This window comes from Gracilinanus agilis, chromosome 1, assembly GCF_016433145.1.
Source record: "Gracilinanus agilis isolate LMUSP501 chromosome 1, AgileGrace, whole genome shotgun sequence".
NCBI classification, from domain to species: domain Eukaryota; kingdom Metazoa; phylum Chordata; class Mammalia; order Didelphimorphia; family Didelphidae; genus Gracilinanus; species Gracilinanus agilis.
In genome coordinates this window covers 769555145-769576014 of record NC_058130.1, presented here as the reverse complement: position 1 = coordinate 769576014, position 20870 = coordinate 769555145, and the positions used below count along the sequence as shown (strand labels likewise).

General features: G+C 43.1%; 1 protein-coding gene across 1 annotated transcript in view; it reads left to right on the top strand.

The window, feature by feature from the left end:
- LOC123256905 (SV2 related protein) overlaps positions 1-20870 on the top strand; it is a 108202-nt gene that overhangs the window by 52613 nt on the left and 34719 nt on the right. Inside the window, exons 4-6 of the mRNA XM_044685460.1 lie at positions 512-610; positions 2746-2817; positions 11980-12104. Of these exons, the coding sequence (XP_044541395.1) occupies positions 512-610; positions 2746-2817; positions 11980-12104 (296 nt within the window). The remainder of the gene's footprint in view (positions 1-511; positions 611-2745; positions 2818-11979; positions 12105-20870) is intronic.

The following is a 20870-nucleotide window of genomic DNA, read 5'->3' as shown; positions in this document are numbered from 1 at the left end:
TTTTTTACCAACAATGAATAGATGAAAAAAAATTATTGACTATCATATATCTCTTTCCATGAAGAACTGATGATTTTGTTTTCATTTTTAATTTGAACAAAACATTTATCTTCTGTCTTAGAATTGATAGTATCGGTTCCAAGATGGAAGAGTGTTAAGGGCTTGGGAATTGGGGTTAAATGACTTGCCCAGGGTCACATAGCTAGGAAGTGTTTGAGGTGAGATTTGAACCCAGGATCTCCTATCTCTAGTCCTGACTTTCTAAAGAACTGAGAATTTTAACTAAATAAAGCAAGGGAGAGATGGGGAGTTTCTCCCCCTCTGTCACAGACTGGCTATGTGAATATGTTTGGGAACCAGATTCCTTTTCCCAGGCTGTTGACTCCTCAGCAGCAGGAGGAGATGGTCTTGGAAGCTGGGGTTGAGAAGGGAGAGTCAGTTGACCCCAGTCGTCAGTGGGTCTATCTTCCTTCCCTTTCTGGGCACTTCTCACCTTTTCTCCTTCTTCTAGATGGCAGATGCAATGGAAATGATGATTCTCAGCATTCTGGCGCCCCAACTACACTGTGAATGGAGACTTCCCAGCTGGCAGGTGGCCCTACTCACCTCGGTAAAAACATGGCGCATGTCTACCTGCATGATGTCTTCACCAACCCCCAAAGGTCCACATGGAGTTGTCTCAAGCCCAACCAAGCCTCAACCCTAGTGTGGAAATCTAGGCTCCCCCTCATCCCACCTGCCCCAGCACAGCCTCCATAGCCACTCTCCTTCTCTCCTCACCACCCATACATCACTGATGTAGAGCTAGAAGGGACCTTATTTTACAGATGAGGAAACTGAGTTACACAGAGGAGAAATGACTTTCCCAGGGTCATACAGTAACTGTTTAAGGCAGGATTTGAACACAGATTTCCTTGATTCCCAGTTCAGTGCTGTCTCTGATGTTTGGGAGAACAGATAATGAGTTGTATTTTGGACATATTAAGGCTAAGATGTCTCCTGCTTCCGAATTCTTGGAGCACTGACTCTTTGTCCCACTCATTGCACATTCATTGAGCTAGTATTATTGGTGACTCATCACTTGGCAAATAATAGTAATGATAATAATAATAAAAATAGCTAGTGTTATATGGTGCTTTAAGGTTTACAAAATGCTTTATAAATATTATCTCATTCTGCCCTCACAATAACTTCGGCAGCTATGGCAGACAGAGGTTATGTGACTTGCCCAGGGTCACACAGCATGTATCTGGGGCCAAATTTGAACTTGGGTTTGCAGCTCCATCCAGCTGCCCCTTCCTAGTAAACCATCTTATCTCTGAGTCCCAGAATCACTCTTTGTTCCCTCTAAGGTCCCTTCCAGCTAAATCCATGATACTATGGTCTTTTTTGTACCAAAAGCACCCGATGGGCTTGCCATCCCGAAGGGCATTTGTTTTATTTTTCTAGAGAAGAGAATTGGGGTACTGTGGATAATGTTGGCCTTGGAGCCAAGAAAACCTGAGTTCGAATCCTGCATCAGACACTCACTAGCTGTGTCAAAGACCCTGGGCATATCACTTAATGTCTTTTTGCCTCAGTTTCCTTACTTGGAAAATGGGAGTAAAAATATCTCTGGTATCTATATCACAATGTTGTTATGGAACTACACTGAAATTCTGGAGAGGAACTGTAACGTAAACATCTCGTCCTTGTCTCCTCCCAGCTCCCCCAGCTTCCTTCAAGTCCCACCTTGTACAGGAAGCCTTTCCCAACCTTTTAGTTCTAGTGCCTTCCCACTACCAATCATTTCCCATTTCTCCCATCTATCTAGCAAATACTTGGACATAGTTATTTGCATGCCACCCCCTGCACCCCAGACTGGGAGCTCCTCTAAGGCAGGGGCTGTCTTTGCTCTGAGTACAGTGCCTGGAACATAGTTGGCACTTCATAAATGTTTGTTGACTGATTGACATCAGCTATTATTTTCCCAGTCTAGTTGAAAAGGTGAAATCCCAGTGTAGATGTTAATCAAGAAGGGAATTCAGGCTTGGATGGCTCTGACTTTACTGTGGGCCATAAGCCTGGTTACTTCTCTCTGGACCTGGTATTCTTTCTTTGTAAAGCAAGGAAGGAAGCCTAGAAGACTAAGTAGATCGCATTCTGTATGTGTCCTATTCTCCCACCCCCACCTCTGACATTCCCTGTTCTAAGCCCCCTCCTAGTCCTTCATTCCTGGATCTAAGGCTCCTCTCAGCCTGGACATCCCCTGCTCTAAGCCCCCATCTAGCTCCAACATTCCCTGTTCTAAGGGATCTCCCAGCTCCAACATTACCTTATTCTAAGATTCTTCCCAGCTCTGACATTCCCAGTTCTAAGGTTCTTCCCAGCCCTGACATTCCCTGTTCTAAGGTTCTTCCGAGCTCTGACATTCCCTGTTCTAAGGTCCCTCCCAGCCCTGACATTCCCAGTTCTAAGGTTCTTCCCAGCTCTGACATTCCCAGTTCTAAGATTCTTCCCAGCTCTGACATTCCCAGTTCTAAGGTTCTTCCCAGTTCTGACATTCCCTGTTCTAAGGTCTCTCCCAGCTCTGAAATGCTATATGAGGCTAAGTAACTTCCCTAACAGATGGGCTCTTTGGAGGTTCTAATTGTAATGGCTTGATCCAATTTGGGGGTGGGGAGGGGAAGTAATGGGAAGGGGAGAATCTTCCTCAGGGATCCTGCATTCAACTGACTAACAGAAATTGTTTCCCGTATCCTGCAGGTGGTGTTTGTGGGAATGATGTCTAGTTCTACTCTGTGGGGGAACATTTCAGACCAGTATGGGAGAAAAACAGTAAGTCAACTATCATCAGAATAAAGTGTGTGAGTGTGTGTGTTCTCCATTGTATTTAAGCAAGCAGTAAGCATTTATTAAGCTCCTACTCAATCCTAATCACTGTGTGAAGTGCTCAAAAGAGAAAGAAAAGCAAAAGCAGCTCCTGCCTTTGGGGGGACTTCCATTGGAATGGGGGAAGCAAGTGCACCCCAGGAATGACTAGAGTGTTGACAGCAGGTAGCCGTGGAAGGGAGCTGGGAGGATTGGGAAAAGGACATTCTACGTGAGTTGGAAGAAAGACCAGGAAGATGAGCAGAGCATTTCCAGCATCAGGGCTGCCATTGCAAAGATGGGAAATGAAGAGTGAGAGGAACAGCACCTTGGCTGCTACCAGTGGATGCCCCAGTGGGTAGATAGAAGGGGTAGAAAGTGGAGAGTTTTACCAAATGCCAACCAAATTCCAGAGGAGTTTCTGTTGGATCTAAGTGGTAAATAGGGAGTCACTGTAGTTTACTGAGCAGGGGAGAAACCCCGTCAGATCTGGGCTGTAGGAAAATCTCCATGGCAACTGTGTGGCGAATGAACTGGAGTTGGGAGAGATAATAGAGACCAATGAGGAGGTGGCTACAGTTATCTAGGGGAGAGTGGCCGAGGGGCTGAACTCTGAGGCTGATTGGGGTGACTGGAGGGCTGGCTAAGCTCAGAATGGGAGAGACGTTGTCGAAAAAGAAATGGAACAATTTGGCAACTAAGTGGAAGCTGGGGTTGGGGATGATGGAGGTTGGGAATCTGGGGGTCAGAAGTGGTCGTTAAATACGAGGTCGTTGGTGGGGGGAGGTATAGGCAATTGTGGGGGCATCAGGGAAAATCTTCACACAGAAGATGGTGCCTGAGTGCCAACAGAAGAGAGAGACTCCACGAGGCAGAGAGAAGGAAGAAGGGCATTTCAGGCATCAAGGATGGCCAGGGCAAGGTTTGGAGAGGGGAGAGAATGTCCTGTGAGGGACAGAGTAAAGGCCGATCTGGTGGGCTCTCCCACAAAGAGGGTCCATCGAGGCTGAAAAGAGATTGAAGCCAAGTTGGGAAATGTTTTCTCTTATCCTGGAAGCCATAGGAAGCCAGGAGTTGGTAGCATAGGAAAGTGATGCATGTTTAAAGAAAATGACTTTGACTGGAGTGGGGAGGGTTCAGCAGGGGCGATGCCTCCTCTTCATCCTCATTCTTTTTTTGTTTTTTTTAACTTTCTGTCTTAGTATCAGTTTTAAGACAGAAGAGTGGCAAGGGCTAGGTAATTGGGGTTAAATGACTTGCCCAGGGTCACACAGCGAGGAAATATCTGAGGCCAAATAGGAATCCAATTCCTCTTGACTCCAGGCCTGACGCTTTCCCACTGTACTACGTAGCTGCTCCTATGCCCACTTTTTAAAAATACAAAACAAAACAAGATGAGGGTCCCCCAAAAGGCGAATGTCAAAGGAAAGGAAAGGATTTGTTCCTCACATGACACTATCTCTCATTGGCCCATTGGAAGCAATTAGGAGGCTGCTGCAATCATCTAGGCGAGAAGGACTGAACTCAGATGGTAAATGAGTGACAGGAGAGAAGGGGTTGGTTAGGAGAGAGAACTATGAAGGCCAAAATGGCAAGAGTTGACAAATGAGTGACTAGGTGAGGTGAGGAAGAGGATGTCTGGGGACTCTGCCAAGGAAATAAACCCAGGAAGCTGGAATAACTGAAGGTAATAGTGAGCCACTGGGGTGCAGGATTGGGGGGGGGTAACCCTCTGACTATAAATTTGGCCTTCTTTCCCCCTTACCTCCCTGCCTTTTAGTTAACTGGCCAGTGCCCAAATCCCTAAACGACTGAAACCAGGATGGGAACTCTGGTCCTCTGACCCTAAACCCCAGGCTCTGTCCCCCACACTGTACCCCCTGCTAAGCTGCTGCTAGCCAGGGATGCCTCAGAGACACTATTCCTCGATGAATCATATGCACTGTGAAGGGGGAGGTTGAAAAGCTTCCTTGTCTCCTCCAGACGGGAGTCTCTTTCCTCCTCCTCCTCCTCCTCCCCAGGCTGGCAGAGTTCTGCTTGACACCTCCCTCCTACCTCATGTCCCTCCTTCCATTCAGCTGGTGACATTTGCCTGTTTGAAAGTCTGTGCCCTGGTTCAGAAACCTGAGAGGAAGAGGCATGGTGTCTCTCTGAATTACTATTATCATTCCCTGGGTGTGCCTTTCTCCATCTGGCAGGGCCAATTCCCTTCCTTTCTGAAGTTATTCACTCTTTAGGGGACCTTCATCCTGTTTCCTTTTGTTTTTATTTAAAGAATAAATGTAGAGGAGACATAGCCTGTGCTGAAGACTTATTCATAGGCCTCCTTTGTGGATGGGCAAGAAATAACAATCACTAATTTGGACTGTGCCCACTGTTCCTACTTCTCATGATCAAAGAGGGTAGAGCACTTTATAAACTTTAAATGACTAAAAGGATAGGAAGAGAAATAACAATCACTAATTTGGACTGTGCCCACTACTCCCAATTCTCATGATCAAAGGGGGTAGAGCACTTTATAAACTTTAAATGGTTAAAAAGATAGGAAGAGAAATAACAATCACTAACTTGTACTATGTCCACTGTTCCCATTTTTCACGATCCGTATGGATAAAGCACTTTATAAACTTTAAATGGTTGTAAACATACAAGCTATTGTTTCTGGGCCTGAAAGTGGGCAAAGTCAGGCTTAATTACTTTAAAGGTGATGGGTGTAAGATTAAAAATTAATATCCAAATACTCCAAGTATTATATTTAATAAGATTTATTAATAATAACTTGAAGTAAAAAAATTTTAAAAGTTAGAGTAAAGGGGTGCTAACCCAGCCTAAGTCTCAAGAGAGAGAGCCAGGTCGGGGTTACACACAACTATATACAAACAACGTAAGCATGCAACTTGGGGAGGAAAAGGAAAAGAATTCTGGGAGATGAAATCCAAAGGTTCAAGATTTTCTAATTACACATGGGTCATTGAATTTTTTTAATGTACTTTAGTTTTTCCTAGTAACCTTGATTGTCTTGGCAAAGTGTGGCCATGTAAAAGCCTATAGGACCCTGCTTAAATGAAGGATCCTGCTTTAATCTTTCCAATAGAAGGGCTCTCAAAGGCAATCTGGTTCAACCAACATGTGAATAAGAATCCTTCCTCCAACATCCTAGGCAATGGCACCCTCTAATCTTTTATTGAAGACCTTCAGTAAAGAGGAACTACTACCTACTGAAGCTCCCCATTCCCCTTTGGGCAGGTCTAACTGTTAGGAAAAATTTCCCACATCAGGCCAACATCTTCTCTGGAACTTGGGGCCAAGAACAAGTCAGGCAGTCCATAAACATTTATTAAGCACCTACTATGTGCTGAGTCTATTCTCTCTTTCAAATGGCAATCATAGAACCATACATTTAGAGCTGGGAGGGACCTCAGTCCCTTTGAATCTAATCCTCTCGTTTTACAGATGAGGAAACTGACACAGAAAAATGAAGTAATATTTTTATTTGCCCAAAGTCACACAGCTAGTATGTGTCTAAGGCTAAATTTGAATCTGAATTTTTCCAACTCCGAATCTCTTGCCTGATATAATAGACCATGATACCTCGTGTCCTTGAAGACAACAGTTATGGCCCCCCTGAATCTTCTCTTCTCCAGAACAAACTGTTCCAGTCATTTGGAACGATGTTCAATTTGTACGATTTCTGGCTCACTATCCATCCAACCAAGCCACTCTCGTTTGGATGCTGGCCAGTGTATCTATCCAATGGAGGAGAATGATTTGTAATTAGCCCATCAGTTGTTTTGTGTAAAGAGGTACATGTAAGTGTTTCAGGATCAAAGACTGATTTGTTCTCTTTGCCAAAAATCCTGGGATCCTCTATTGCTGTTGTTGTCGTCGAGTTGTTTCCGTTGTGTCTGTGTGACTCAATTTGCAATTTTCTTGGCTGCTACTGGAGTGGTTTGCCAATTCCTTCTTAAGTTCATTTGACAAATAAGGAAACTGAGGCAAACAAGGTGAAGTGACTTGTCCAGGGTCACAAGCTAGTTTACCATTTCCTTCTCAAGTTCATTTGACAGATGAGAAAACTGAGGCCGACAAGGTGAAGTGACTTGTCCAGGGTCACAAGCTAGTTTACCATTTCCTTCTCAAGTTCATTTGACAGATGAGAAAACTGAGGCCAACAAGGTGAAGTGACTTGTCCAGGGTCACCCACCTAGTAAGGGTCTGAGGTTGTATTTGAACTCGGGTCTTCCTATCTCCAGGTATAGCGCTCTAGCCACAGTGCCACCTAACTGCTCTGGGTTCTTCTATACAGCTTTTATTTCCCAGATGCAATGCCAACTTCTGTCTAGCTCCTGGTCGTTATCCTAAAATTTAATGTGGTGGCTTTGGGATTCTCAAGCTTCCTCTGTATATAGCTGATGGAGGGGAGCAAACTGGTAGGACCAGCTCTCCCCTCTTTTCTCCATCCATTCTACCCCCTTTTCTCCTTTCCACCACTGTTCCTGGTCTTTCCATTATCCAGGAGTCATTTTGTCTACTTTCAAGTTAGTTGGGGTTTTTATCTTTCTATGTATCCCCAGCAATGAGCACAGTGGGTATATGGTATACAGTAGGTACTTACTAAATGCTTATTGACTGCCCATTAACTGACCGCTGGCCCCCAAAAGATTTTGTTTTGTGTTTTTTTTTGTTTGTTTTTAAACCCTTAACTTCTGTGCATTGGCTCCTAGGTGGAAGAGTGGTAAGGGTGGGCAATGGGGGTCAAGTGACTTGCCCAGGGTCACACAGCTGGGAAGTATCTGAGTCCAGATTTGAACCTAGGACCTCCCGTCTCTAGACCTGACTCCCAATCCACTGAGCTACCCAACTGCCCCCCCAACACACACACACACACACACACACACACACACACACACACACACACACACGAAAAAGATTTTGGACCTAGCACCCTCAGATTCCCTTTGGTCACTCACTATTATTCTACATGCAGAGTCTAGGTTGTGTTTAACAACCAGCTCTCCAGAAAAAAAGGGGGAAAAATATATATATCAGTAGGACACACTTTGAAGTTTAACCTGCATTACTAACATTTCCTCCTCGCCTTCTTGAGTCCAGACAATCCACAAAACAATAAATCAAGCCCTGGATGTATTTAAATAATAAACCATGCTGCCAATTTCTGAGGTGTTAATGCTTGCTCTGAAAATTTAGCGCTTGGCTCCAGAACACCCATGGCTGCAGCCCATATGGTGCCCTCAGAGCAGGAACTTGCTGTGGCTTATAGTTTTTTCTGACGGTTCCTGGAGGGAAAAGCTTCAAGAGCAGAGCCGTGAAATAAATTACCCCAAATGAGAAGAAGGACTCGATTCGTTTTAAGTAATACTCTAGTCTGAATTGTGGGAATTAACCAAGCTAATAACAGCTAACATTTCCCTAGCACTGACCCTGTGCCAGGTACTTTGCTAAACTCTTTACAGTGATTATTTCATTTAATTCTCACACCCATCCTGGGACAAAGATGCCATTATTACCACCATTTTACAGATGGGGAAACTAAGGCAAAACCTGTTAGGCTAACTTTGCTAGGAAGTAGGGATACAGAAGACAAAAAATGTGAAATGGCCCTTGCCCTCGAGCAGCATAGATTTCTGCTGCTGATGACTCCAAGGTGCTTTGGGTAATCTCATGTTTCTACAACATGAAGGGTGGAATGAGAACAGAGAAAGTCACAGCTGGGAGATCTCTTAAAACAGGGAATGTCAAGATTAGGAGGGAACTTGGAGCAGGGAATACCCGAGCTGGGAGCTCCCTTAGAACAGGGAATGTCAGGGCTGGGAGGAGTCTTAGAACAGGGAATGTCAGGGCTGGGAGCTCTCTTAGAACAGGGAATGTCAGGACTGGGAGGGACCTTGGAACATGAAATGTCAAGATTGGGAATGACCTTAGCACATCACTGTCAGAATTCAGGAACCTTTCACCTTCACCCCTCTTAGTTTCTTTTTTTTTTAATCCTATACTTTCTTAGAATTGAGACTAAGTTTTGATTTCAAGGTGGAAAAGCAATAAGAGCTAGATAACTGGAGTTAAGTGACTTGTCCAGGATCACACACCTAGGAAACATCTGAGACCAGATTTGAACCCAAGATCTCCCATCTGACTCTCAATCCACTAAGCCACCTTGCTGCCCCCCCCCACCTCCATTACTTTTAAGACACAGGACCTTCAAGATAAAGTAGCTGTGGTCACAAGATTTACCCAAGATCCCACAGACAGTAAGTGATCGAATTGGGCTTCAAACCTGGTCCTTGGATTCTACTTCCCGTCTTCTCTGGTAGTTTAGTGGCAGAGCCAGGAGTTCCTGGAATTTTGGTCCTCTGAGTCCAGAAGCAGGGCTTTCTCTGCTCTACTACTCTACCTTCTTAGTAGCTGCTCCAACATTGCTCGGATGAATGCTGTGGATGGGACCTTTCTCTTTCGGGGGTAAATCAGAGCCCGACTTGGCCACCTTTTCTCCAAACTCATTGATGGAGAATGAGCTGACTTGCTTCTCTCCTCCAGGCCCACTGAGTTTCTGTCACGTTGCAGGGGGAATTTCTTGGTGATGCTCCTAGCAGTTCCTTGTCGTCAGAAGCCTGGCTCAGGGGATCCTGGGCAGGAGTCGAGCTGAACAGATTTCATCCTCCCCAAATCCGCATGCCATGTGACTCATCTCTGTTTTTATCCTGACTGGCCTGGTGGGGAAATATTGATTGGGTGGTTTCAGGCTGGGCCTCGGTGGTTCAGAGCTGCCAGTACCTCTTATGACAGGGCCCTTCTGACCTCCTCTTCCTCCCCTTCCACCCAATCCCAGGCCCCTTTCCTTGATTCTTCTGCATTTTTCTCCAGGATCAGGGAATTCCAAGTTAAGTTCATCCTAAGACTTGTCTTTTCTGGATCAGATTGGGAATCAGTATGAATTCCCCCAAGAAGAACTTGGAAAATGTGCAATCCCACTCCCCCAATCTGTAAGCCTTCCCCCACTCCAAATACCCTTGCCGTGAGGCTAGGGACCCCTTCCCTAAGTTCGCCCCAGCGATGGGTTCAGGGAGAAATGACTGAATGATCCACACTTTGGTGAGAAGACCCAGGGACCATAAGTGTCCATCAGCACATAATAATAATAGCTAGGGGGCATCTAGGTGGCTTGGTGGATAGAGCACCAAGCCTAGAGTCAGGAGGTGGGTTCCAATCTGGCCTCAGACATTTCCTAGCTAGGTGACCCTGGGCAAGTCACTTAACTCCTATAGCCTAGCCCTGGCCCTTCTGTCTTAAAATTAATTCTAAGATAGAAGGGAAGGGTTTAAAAAAAACCCATTCCAGATCTAGAGCTGGAAGGGAGCTCAAAGTTCATCCAATCCAACCTTTTCTTTTTATAGCTGAGGAAACTGAGTCCCAGAAAGTAAGTGACTTCCCCACCCAAGGTCATAGTAAATATGGAAGATGGACTGTGAGCCCAGGACCTCTGACACCGGGGCCAGCATCCTTCCACCCTAAGAGGAAGCCTTAAAAAAAACCAAACAGGGTACTTTCTCTGACCCATCCTGACTGGGTGGCCCTGAGCCCATCACTACCCTTGCCAGGGCTCTGGGCAGCCATCCAGGTGGCAGAGAGGGAGCACACCTGCATACGTGGAGGGTTTTCTTCACCTGGGAGGCTCCCTATCCCAGTGAAAGCGAGACCTCTGTCCAACGGCCAGCAGGAGGGCATGTTCCAGGAGATGAATTCTCTCCACCTGGATGGTTTGTCTACAAATGAACCTGAAGAAAGAGGGACGCTTGAGCTCTGGGGAAGGAGAGCTCCTAAGTCCTGCTTGGAAAGACCAGGAAAGGAGCTGGCTGGAAAAGCAGCAAGAAATGTTATTCCAGGAGACATTTGCCATTAAGTGTCCCCAGTGACGAAAAATATTTGTGTGAAGACCACCGTGAAAAAGAAAAGATGCTAATTAAAGACGCCATTATGAGCGTGCAAGTTTATATAATTGATATTGACTTTTATTATAAATTATGTTACAAATGTCATTTTATTCTAAATTATAAACATACACATTTTATAACATATTAACATTTATTACAAATTATTGTTATAAACAGAACATTTCATATAATAATTATAAATTAATATATTACAACTAGATTATTGTTATAAATTATATTACGCACTTATAGTTTTATTATAAATTATTGTGTTATAGATATGGAATAAATTTTATCCTAAATAAATAAAAGTGTAAATAAAATGTATAAATACAAACATTAGAGGTCATTTATTATTAATAATTCAATTATATAAATTATAATTAGTATATATTGTACACGAATTCATGATTTTTATTATAAAATATTATTATGTTGTAAACATAGGTCGTGCAGTTTATTATAAATTAGATTAAAATATGTTCATAAGGGGGGCAGCTGGGTGGCTCAGTGGATTGAGAGCCAGACTTAGAGATGAGAATTCCTGGGTTCAAATCTGGATTCAGACGCTTCCTAGCTGTGTGACCCTGGATAAGTCACTTAACCCACATTGTTTAGCCCTCTTTTGCCTTGGAACCAATGCACAGTATTGATTTTAAGGTGGAAGGTAAAGATTTAAAAAATGTTAATATGATTTTATTACTGATTGTCACTATAAACATACACAATTTTATTATAAATTACATTATAAATAGTTAAAATTATATATAATTATTATAAATAAATCTAATACTATTACCATAGAAGAAGACAGCCCAGAAGAATAGCATAGTACAGGCATAAAAGGACTGGCTTAGGAGTCAGGAACCCTAGCTCCAATTCTAACCTCCCCTCTCCAGCCTCACTTTCCCCATGTCAATGAGGGCCTTCGGCAAGGTGATCTCTCAAGGGTGGTGGTGGTGGGGTAAGGAGAGGGAAGCTTCAGCCCACCTTTGGCTGAGGCTGACTCATTGGGCCCCCAGTATGATTCCAAAGGCAGAGTAGACTGACTGGTAGGAAGGATGTCAATGGTGGGGGTGGGGGTGTGTCTCCCTTTCTCTGTCTCTTTTTCTCCCCCACTTTCTCTCTCTGCCTCACCTGACCGCCCAGTTTTCTGGCTTTGTCTACCCTCTCCCTGCAGGGGCTGAAGATCAGTGTGCTCTGGACTCTCTACTACGGAATCCTCAGTGCTTTCGCCCCCGTCTACAGCTGGATCCTGGTCCTCAGGGGCCTCGTGGGCTTTGGCATTGGAGGCGTTCCTCAATCGTAAGTCTATATTCATTCATTCTCTCATGCACTCATTCATAGAAGACACTGGTGAGGTGGAGGGGCTCCTGGGGGCCAAAAGGGGGTGGATGTCCATGGGGCAAAAACTGTAGCATTCTGTGCCCATCACCAACCTCATCTGTCATCCATCAATCAGAGAGCTTTTCTTAAGCACCAGCTCTGTACAGGCAGCAGCATTGGGCTAAGTGTTGGGAACACAGAGATGTAAAGATGGGAGCAGATAGACCCTGCCCTCGAGGGGCTCCCAGTCTCCTGGGCATAGAGAGCATGTATGGCAAATATCAACATCAGTATATCTATACACACACACCCACACTCCAAATATAGACACTCCAATGAGCTCCCAAAGAGTTGGACAGAGCTGAAACGGCTGAGCACCGATGAAAACAACATATGAATGTGGAGGGGATAAAGACAGTCACTGAGGGGCAGCCAGGCAGGGCTTGGGAAGGTTCTGTCGGGCACTGTGGTGGGGGAGTGGTGTTTGCTTTGAGTTTCCAAGAAAGCTCAGGGCTCCCCGAGACAGAAGTGAGGAGGGAGGGAGACAGCCTTCTACTGCTCTTCTTATTACCAGTGTTACTGTGGCCACCATGAGTGTTACTCCGACTTATTATTTGTATAGATTATTATATACATAAGACAGTGTTACTACCATTCCTGCTACCATTACTACAGTGGCTGCTACTAGCCTTACTGCCATTATGACTCTTACTACCATTATTCTAATACTCTGACTGCCATGAATCCTTCTAGTCTTACTGTCTTTAATACTGTGGCTACCACTATTCTTACTACCATTACTACTATGACTACTACTATTCTTGCCATTATAACTCTTACTTCCATTATTACCAATATTCTTACTGCCATGAATACTTCTATCCTTACTACCATTGATACTCTGGCTACAATACATATCTCTTACCATCATTACCACTCTTCTTACTACCATTAATACAATAGCTACTGCAGCTTACCATTATTACTACCCTTCTTACTACCATTATTACAATAGCTACTGCAGCTTACCATTATTACCACTCTTCTTACTACCATTATTACAATAGCTACCTCATCTTACTTACCATTATTACCACTCTTCTTACTACCATTATTACAATAGCTACCTCATCTTACTTACCATTATTACCACTCTTCTTACTATCATTAATACAATGGCTACCTCATCTTACCATTATTACCACTCTTGTTACTATCATTAATGCTACCATTCTTACTAACATGACTTCTATGATTATTACAACTCATACTATATTACTACTTCTTCTCTTAATTACTATTATATTACTCTTACCACCATTATTACTACTAGTACTCTTCATTACCATTACTATTAGTACCCTTACTATCGTTCTTTCTATGGCCATGACTGATCTTACTACCATTATTATAATTATAATTATGTATAATTATTGTAACAATATGTAATTGTGTTATATATAAATAATTACTACTACTGCTCTTGCAATCATTATGCTACTCTTACCACCATTGTTACTACTAGTAATCCTAACTACCATTACTCTTAATGCCATCACTACTATTCTCTTACTACCATTATTTCTACTGCTCTTACTCTCATTTTTATTTTTGCTACTACTGCTTTACTACCATTATTAGTCCAATATTCCTACCACTACTACTATTAGCACTCATGACTACCATTACTACTATTGCTATTACTTCTCTTACTACCATTATTACTACTATTTTTATGACTACCATTACTATTACTACTACTGTTAATGCTACTGCTACTTTCACCACTACCATTGCTACTAGGACTATTGTTAATCCTACTATCACTACTACCAACACTCCTATTGCTACTACTGCTACTACTACTACCATTATTCTTATTCCTACTACTACTATTACTGGTGCTACTCTTACTACTACCCCATTATTATCACAATTTTTACTGCAATCACTACTATTAATATTACCACTCCTATCATTATCACAACTACTGTTACCACCATTATTACTATAAATACTACTACCTATTCTATTGCCAATCTTACTACCAATCAGTCAACAAACATTTATTAAGCACCAACAATTTACAGGTACCATGCTAAGCATAAGCAATCACTCCCCCCAAAAAACCCCAAAACAATCCCTGCCCTGAAGGAGCTTACAATCTACTGGAAGAGATAGCATACAAATAAATATATACAAAGCAAGCTATATGCAGACAGGATTGCTGGAATTAAGTGGAGTTGAGGAAAGCTCCCTTTAAGAGGTAGAATTTTAGTTGGAATTTAGGAAGCCAACGAGATTAGCAGTCAGTGAGGAGGAGGGAGAACATTCTAGGCTTCGGAGAACCATTATTATTTCTACTTCTCTTATTATCATTACTGCCACTACTATTACTATAGTTATTACCATTACTATGACTACTCCTCTCATTACTGTTGTTTCTAATAGTCATCCTGCTATTACTATTATGGCTCCTTTTTTTTAAAACCTTCCCTTCTATCTTGGAAACAATACTAAGTATCAGTTCTAAGACAAAAAGAGTGGTAGAGGTCAAGCAATGGGGGGGGGGGGGTGAAGTGACTTGCCTAATTAGAAAGAATCTGACACCAGATTCTAACCCAGGTGTTCCTGGTTCTCTATCCACTGAGTCAACTAGCTGCCCCATTGCTACTTCTGCCATTATTATTCCTCCTAGTCTTACTACCATTATTACTAGTATAACTGCTTCTGCTATTATTGTTACAATTACTTTCACTACCACCATAATTATTACTTCTACTTCCCTATAATTACTATAATTGCTATTGTTTCTGTTTTTATTTTTGTTTCTACTTTTATGATTGCTAACACCATCACCACCAATTCCTACAAAACTGGGAAGATTTGTATTATGGGCCCAATGAAGCTGGCATCACCATTGGCCAAGATGCCATCTTATTTTGAGTTAAAAGAGACTCGACCCTAGAGTGACTGAGAAGGGACGAATGGAGGCAGGTTGGAGTAATAGCATCTCTTCAAGACTCTTGACTTAACTATCAAAGGGCTGTTCTCTAACTTGATGTAGAGGGTGCCCAAAACAACAAAATCACAGAGGTTCAAGTTGTCAAGGGAGGTCTTGGCAAATTCATTTATTTAACAAATACACACTGAGTCCTAGTTAGGAGTAAGCCCTGCGGGGAAGCCTAAGAGGTGGAAGACCCAGTTTCTGTAAAATGAGGGGCTTAGCAGGTGATCCCTAAGCTCTGAATCCTATGATCTCATGAGATCTTTTCTGGATAGAGCAAAAGCAGGAAAAGCTTTAGGGAAAAATCGGACCAGGGAGAATTAGCAAAAATTCCTGTCCCCACCATTCTGGTGTTCTATGGTCCCTGTGAAATGAAGGTGTTGGGAGTTTTACAACTAGAGCATATACCTGCCTGAGTTTCCCATCCCTCCTCCATCATTCATTATTGATCCTTATTCCCAAGGCTCTGGGTTGATTGAGTCCCTGGATGTTGGGTCCAGCCAGGGGTGAGAGATGCCTTAAAAGCCTTTTTGACTGGAAGTTCCATTTCCAGAGCTCAGGTCACAAATCTCAGGACTAACTCATCCCACTGCCATTTTGGCTTGGCTTCCTTCCTAGAGCAGGACTGTCACCCTAACTTTCTATTCCTGGGACTCTGTTCATTGACTATAGTGCAGCCCCCCAGATGAAGAAACTGAGACAAAACAAGGTTAAATGATTTGCCCAGGGTCAGTCAGCTACTAAGTGTCTGAGGCCACATTTTATTTTATTTTACTTTTTTCCTGAGGTTATATTTTAGTTCAGGTTGCTCAGCTCCATTCCCAGCACTATCCACTGAGCTTCCCAGCTGCCCTTAAAAATGTTATAGTGTAGAGGGCAGCTGGGTGACTTAGTGGATTGAGAGTCAGACCTAGAGAGGGAAGGTCCTGGGTTCCAATCTGGTCTCAGACACTTCCTAGCTAGGTGACCTTGGGCAAGTCACTTAACCCCCATTGCCTAGCCCTTACTGCTCTTCTACCTTAGAACCAATACACAGTATTGATTCCAAGATGGAAGGTAAGGGTTAAAAAAAAACAAACAAAAAAACAAAAAAAAAAAACCTCCCTTCTGCCTTAGTATGAATTCTAAGACAGAAGGTAAAGGTTTTTAAAAAAAAAAATTAATAGTCTGATATTTAAAGCCCTTCCCAATAGGGCTCCCACCTACTCTTCCAGCCTTATTTTATCATTCTCCCTTTCACAAATATTCCATCCCAGTTACGTGAGCCCACTAGCTGTCCCCCATATCTTTGTATCCCCAGTGGTGAGTCCTGTACCTGGCACATAGTAGGTGCTTAAAATAGGTTTATGGAATGGAATGGAGTCGAGCTCCGGTAACACGGCCTCCTCTTACCAAGCAGAGTGGCCTACATAAGATCTCCAGGAAGAGCTCACTGTAGACACAACAGTGAACATCAGGAAATTATGTCAGAATCAGCCACAGACGGCTGCTCGGTGCCTGCTCATTTCATTGCTCATTCATCTGCCTCTCAGCGTGACTGTAATCATGGCGGTGCTCATCGCCAAGGAAAAGAGGCTCCTTTTTCTGATGCTTCAGAGAAGGTCCACCTCTAGAGGGAAAAAAAAAACTAAATCTCCTCACCTGGAACTCTGGGATGACAGCGGTCAGAAGGAGTGTCCTCCCCCCAAATAATCAGTTATACCTGATTGTCGAGGCACTCGAGCATCTCTGGTGTTTGTCGGGAAGGGCGAGGGGAAGGGCATGGTCAGAGCGAGCCTCAGAAAGTCACTTTGGCAGCTGAGTGGAAGATGGGTTGGAGGTTGGAGACTTGGAGCAGGAAGATTGATTGTCGTGAGAAGACCCACAGACGTGGCATCAGTAAACACAGGGGCAAATCCCAGCTCTGACGTGCTACCTGGGTCACCTTGGGTACCTTTCTGAGTCTCAGCTTTCCCATGTGTAAAAGAAGGCTAATGATATTTGCATTTTCCTGCCTCCCAAGGTCGCTAGAACTCTAATCCAGAACACCAGGCTCTGGTTTGGCCCAAGCCAGGCTCAATTTGAGGGACTTCTAAAAAAATTATATGGGGGTATTTATGTATGTGTGTGTATACACATATTTTTTTCATGTCTCTGTGTATATATATATTTGGTTGTGTGTGTATATATTTGTGTGTGTATGGTTGTGTTTTTGTGTGTATTTGTGTGTCTGTGTGTATATATATTTGGTTGTGTTTGTATATATATTTTGTGTCTGTGTATATATATTTTTTGGTTGTGTGTCTGTGTGTATCTGAGTATCTGAGTGTATATATATATATATATTTCTATATTTGTATGTATATATTTGTGTTTGTATATATATATATATATTTGGTTGTGTGTTTGTGTATATATAGTTGTGTCTGTGTGTATAGGTAGATAGATAGATAGGTGGATGGATGGATGGATGGATAGATGGATGGATAGATAGATAGATAGATAGATAGATAGATAGATAGATAGACAGACAGACACATACATACATACATACATACATACATACATACATACTTGGATGGATAGACAGATGGATGGATGGATGGACAGATGGACAGATGGATGGAGAGATAGATAGATAGATAGATAGATAAATAGATAGATAGATAGATAGATAGATAGATAGATAGATAGATAGATAGATAGATAGATAGATGGGTGGATGAGTGGATGGATAGATAGATAGATAGATAGATAGATAGATAGATAGATAGATAGATAGATAGATAGATGGATAGATGGGTGGATGGATAGATAGATAGATAGATACATACATACATACATACATACATACATACATACATACATACATACTTGGATGGATAAACAGATGGATGGATGGATGGACAGATGAATGGATGGATGGACAGATGGACAGATGGATGGAGAGATAGATAGATAGATAGATAGATAGATAGATAGATAGATAGATAGATAGATAGATGTGATTTGGTTGTATATCTGTGTATATATATTTGGTTGTGTATTTGTGTGTCTGCGTATATATACACACACATATAGATTAGAAGTTCTAAAGGAAACCTAGAGGTTGTCCAGTCTCAACTCTTGATTTTACAAATGAGGAAACCAAGGTTCCAAGAGGGGAAATGTCTTGTTGAAAGTCACATAGCATAAAGGGCAAAGCTGATATGGACAGGTGCATGTCGGTGCTTCTTGTCTCTAACAAGAAACTGTACAGAAGTCAACTCTATTTATGTATATATATTTGTTGTTGTTATTTAGTCATTCCTGCCATGTTCAACTGTTCATAACCCCATTTGGGGTTTCCTTGGCAAAGATACTGGAGTGGTTTGCCATAAGAGGAAACTGAGGCAGACAGAGTTAAGTGACTTGCCCAGGGTCACACAGTTAGTGTCTAAAGCCAAATCTGAACTCAGATTCATGACCCCACCTAGGGTTTTTCCTTGGAATCTCAGAATTTGCCATTTTTCGCCCTTGGGAATTTTAAGTCTTGTGTCTAGATTTTTGCAGACATAAAATCAGGTACTCGGTCAACAAGCATGCATTAGGCACCTGTTCTGTGCCAGGCGTCATACTGGGTACTAAGGATGCAAAGCCCTCTGCCCTTGGGAGGCTTACATTTTATTGGAAGTGACACTGTATATATAGCTCTACTCAGCCCTTTATCCCCATCTCGCCCCCTGATGAGGCTGCGTGCCCCAAGCGTGGCCGCCATGTTCCCTCAAGGCCGTGAGGTGTTGGAGGTGGTTTTCTCACCCACTATCAGCTCGAGTCCCCACTCTACGACGTTATCCCCAAGGTCAATTGCTGGTAATTAGGACCCGACATCACTTAACCAGTGAACATCAATGAGCTTTTCCAGCAAGATATTTATTGACGAGATGACTTAATGACTCAAGAACCAAAATACACAGTTTCTCCCAGAGTCTCAGACAGATTCTTTTCTGTGCCGTGTTGGTGCCTGGGGAGAGGAGACTGAATGGGACAAGCATTATCTGCTGTTTATTTCTGAATTCAGCATGGGCAATGTTTGCTTCCTTGTTTAAGAGGCCCAGCATCCTGGCTCCTGGTCAGTCCACTGCTGAGCTAGGCATGAGACCAAAGACTCTGTCTTGGATTCTGGTTCCAAAGACCTCCAGGGGCTTGTCATTCCAGCCTTGCAAAGCCCATGGAGTTGTGGCTCTTTCTAATACTCCTTCTGGGACAAACATTATAAAATGCATGACCAGGGACAGCCAGGCGGCTCAGTAGGTAGAGCATTAGGCCTGGAGATGGAAGAACCCGGGTTCAAATCTGGTCTCAGAGTAACACTCAAACTATCCTGGCATTCGAGGCCCTGTGCAAAATGGTGCCCCCTACCTTTTCAGACTGATCCCACGATAAGCCCCCTCATATACTCTAGCCCTCAAATATTTGCCCATACTGTTCCCTATGCCTGGAATTTTGTTCCTGCTCCTTTTTACCAGTTTGATTCATACCCTTCTGTTAAGGGCCATCTTGAATGCTTCTGTCTTTACTGAGCACCTCTTCTGTGCCAGGTGGCACTTTGTATCCATGGGGATACCAAGACAAGGATGGGAGAATCCATTCCCTAAAGGAGCTTCCTAGGGAAGCTAATACCCACACAAATGGCAAGTGCATACAAAGGAACACAAAATGATTTCAAGGAGAAGGTGCTAATAACTCGTTCAGTTGTTTTTCAATCACATCTGATTCTTTGAGACCCCCTTTGGGCTTTTCTTGTCAAAGATACTGGATTGGTTTTCCTTTCCTTTTCCAGCTCATTTTACAGATAAGGAAACTGAGGAAAACAAGGTTAAGTGACTTGCCCAGGGTCACACAGCTAGGGCTGAGGCTAGATTTGAACTCAGGAAGATGAGTCTTCCTGATCTCAGGCCCATTTTCTATTCACTGTATCATGCTAACTGCTAATAACTAGAGAAGGAGAAAAGATGAAAGGAGATGGTCCTGGGATGAGCATTGAAGAAGCTGGGAATTCTCTCAGGCAGAAGTCAAGAGGGCATGAGTTCCACGCAGCAAGGTGCTCAGTGGATAAAGAACCAGGCTTGGAGTCAGGAGAGTCTGGATTCAAATTTGGCCTCAAAGACTTCCTAGCTGTGTGACCCTGGGCAAGTCACTTAATCCCAGTTGCTTAGCCCTTAGTGCTCTTCTGCCTTGGAACCAATACTTAGAATTGATTCTAAGGCAGAAGACAAAAGTTAAAAAAAAAAAAAAAGAAGAAGAGGGCATGAGTTCCATATATGGGAGACCTCACTTTTGCAAGGGCTGGAGAACAACTCGCATCCCTCATTTTGCTTGTAATAACATTTCCCCCTTGAATTGGACATAGCACATCCATAGTATCCTGGATCTGGAGGGATCTTAGAGGCCATCTTGTTTAATCCCCTCACTTTATAAGTGAGGAAATAGATTCAAGGAAGGTACATGACTTACCCAAAGGCACATACATAGTAAATGTGAGAGGTAGGATTTGAACCCAGGTCTTCTTACTCAAGACAGTATTCCTTCCAGTGTACTAGTGTTGTTTTGGACTTTTCCAGAGCCCTCCACAAAATAATCCATATCTGTGAATTTTATTGCTCCTTCTAGACCAAGCCCTCCATGATCTTAGCCTTCACTGGAAGGAAGGAAGGAAGGAAGGAAGGAAGGAAGGAAGGAAGGAAGGAAGGAAGGAAGGAAGGAATGGAAGGAAGGAA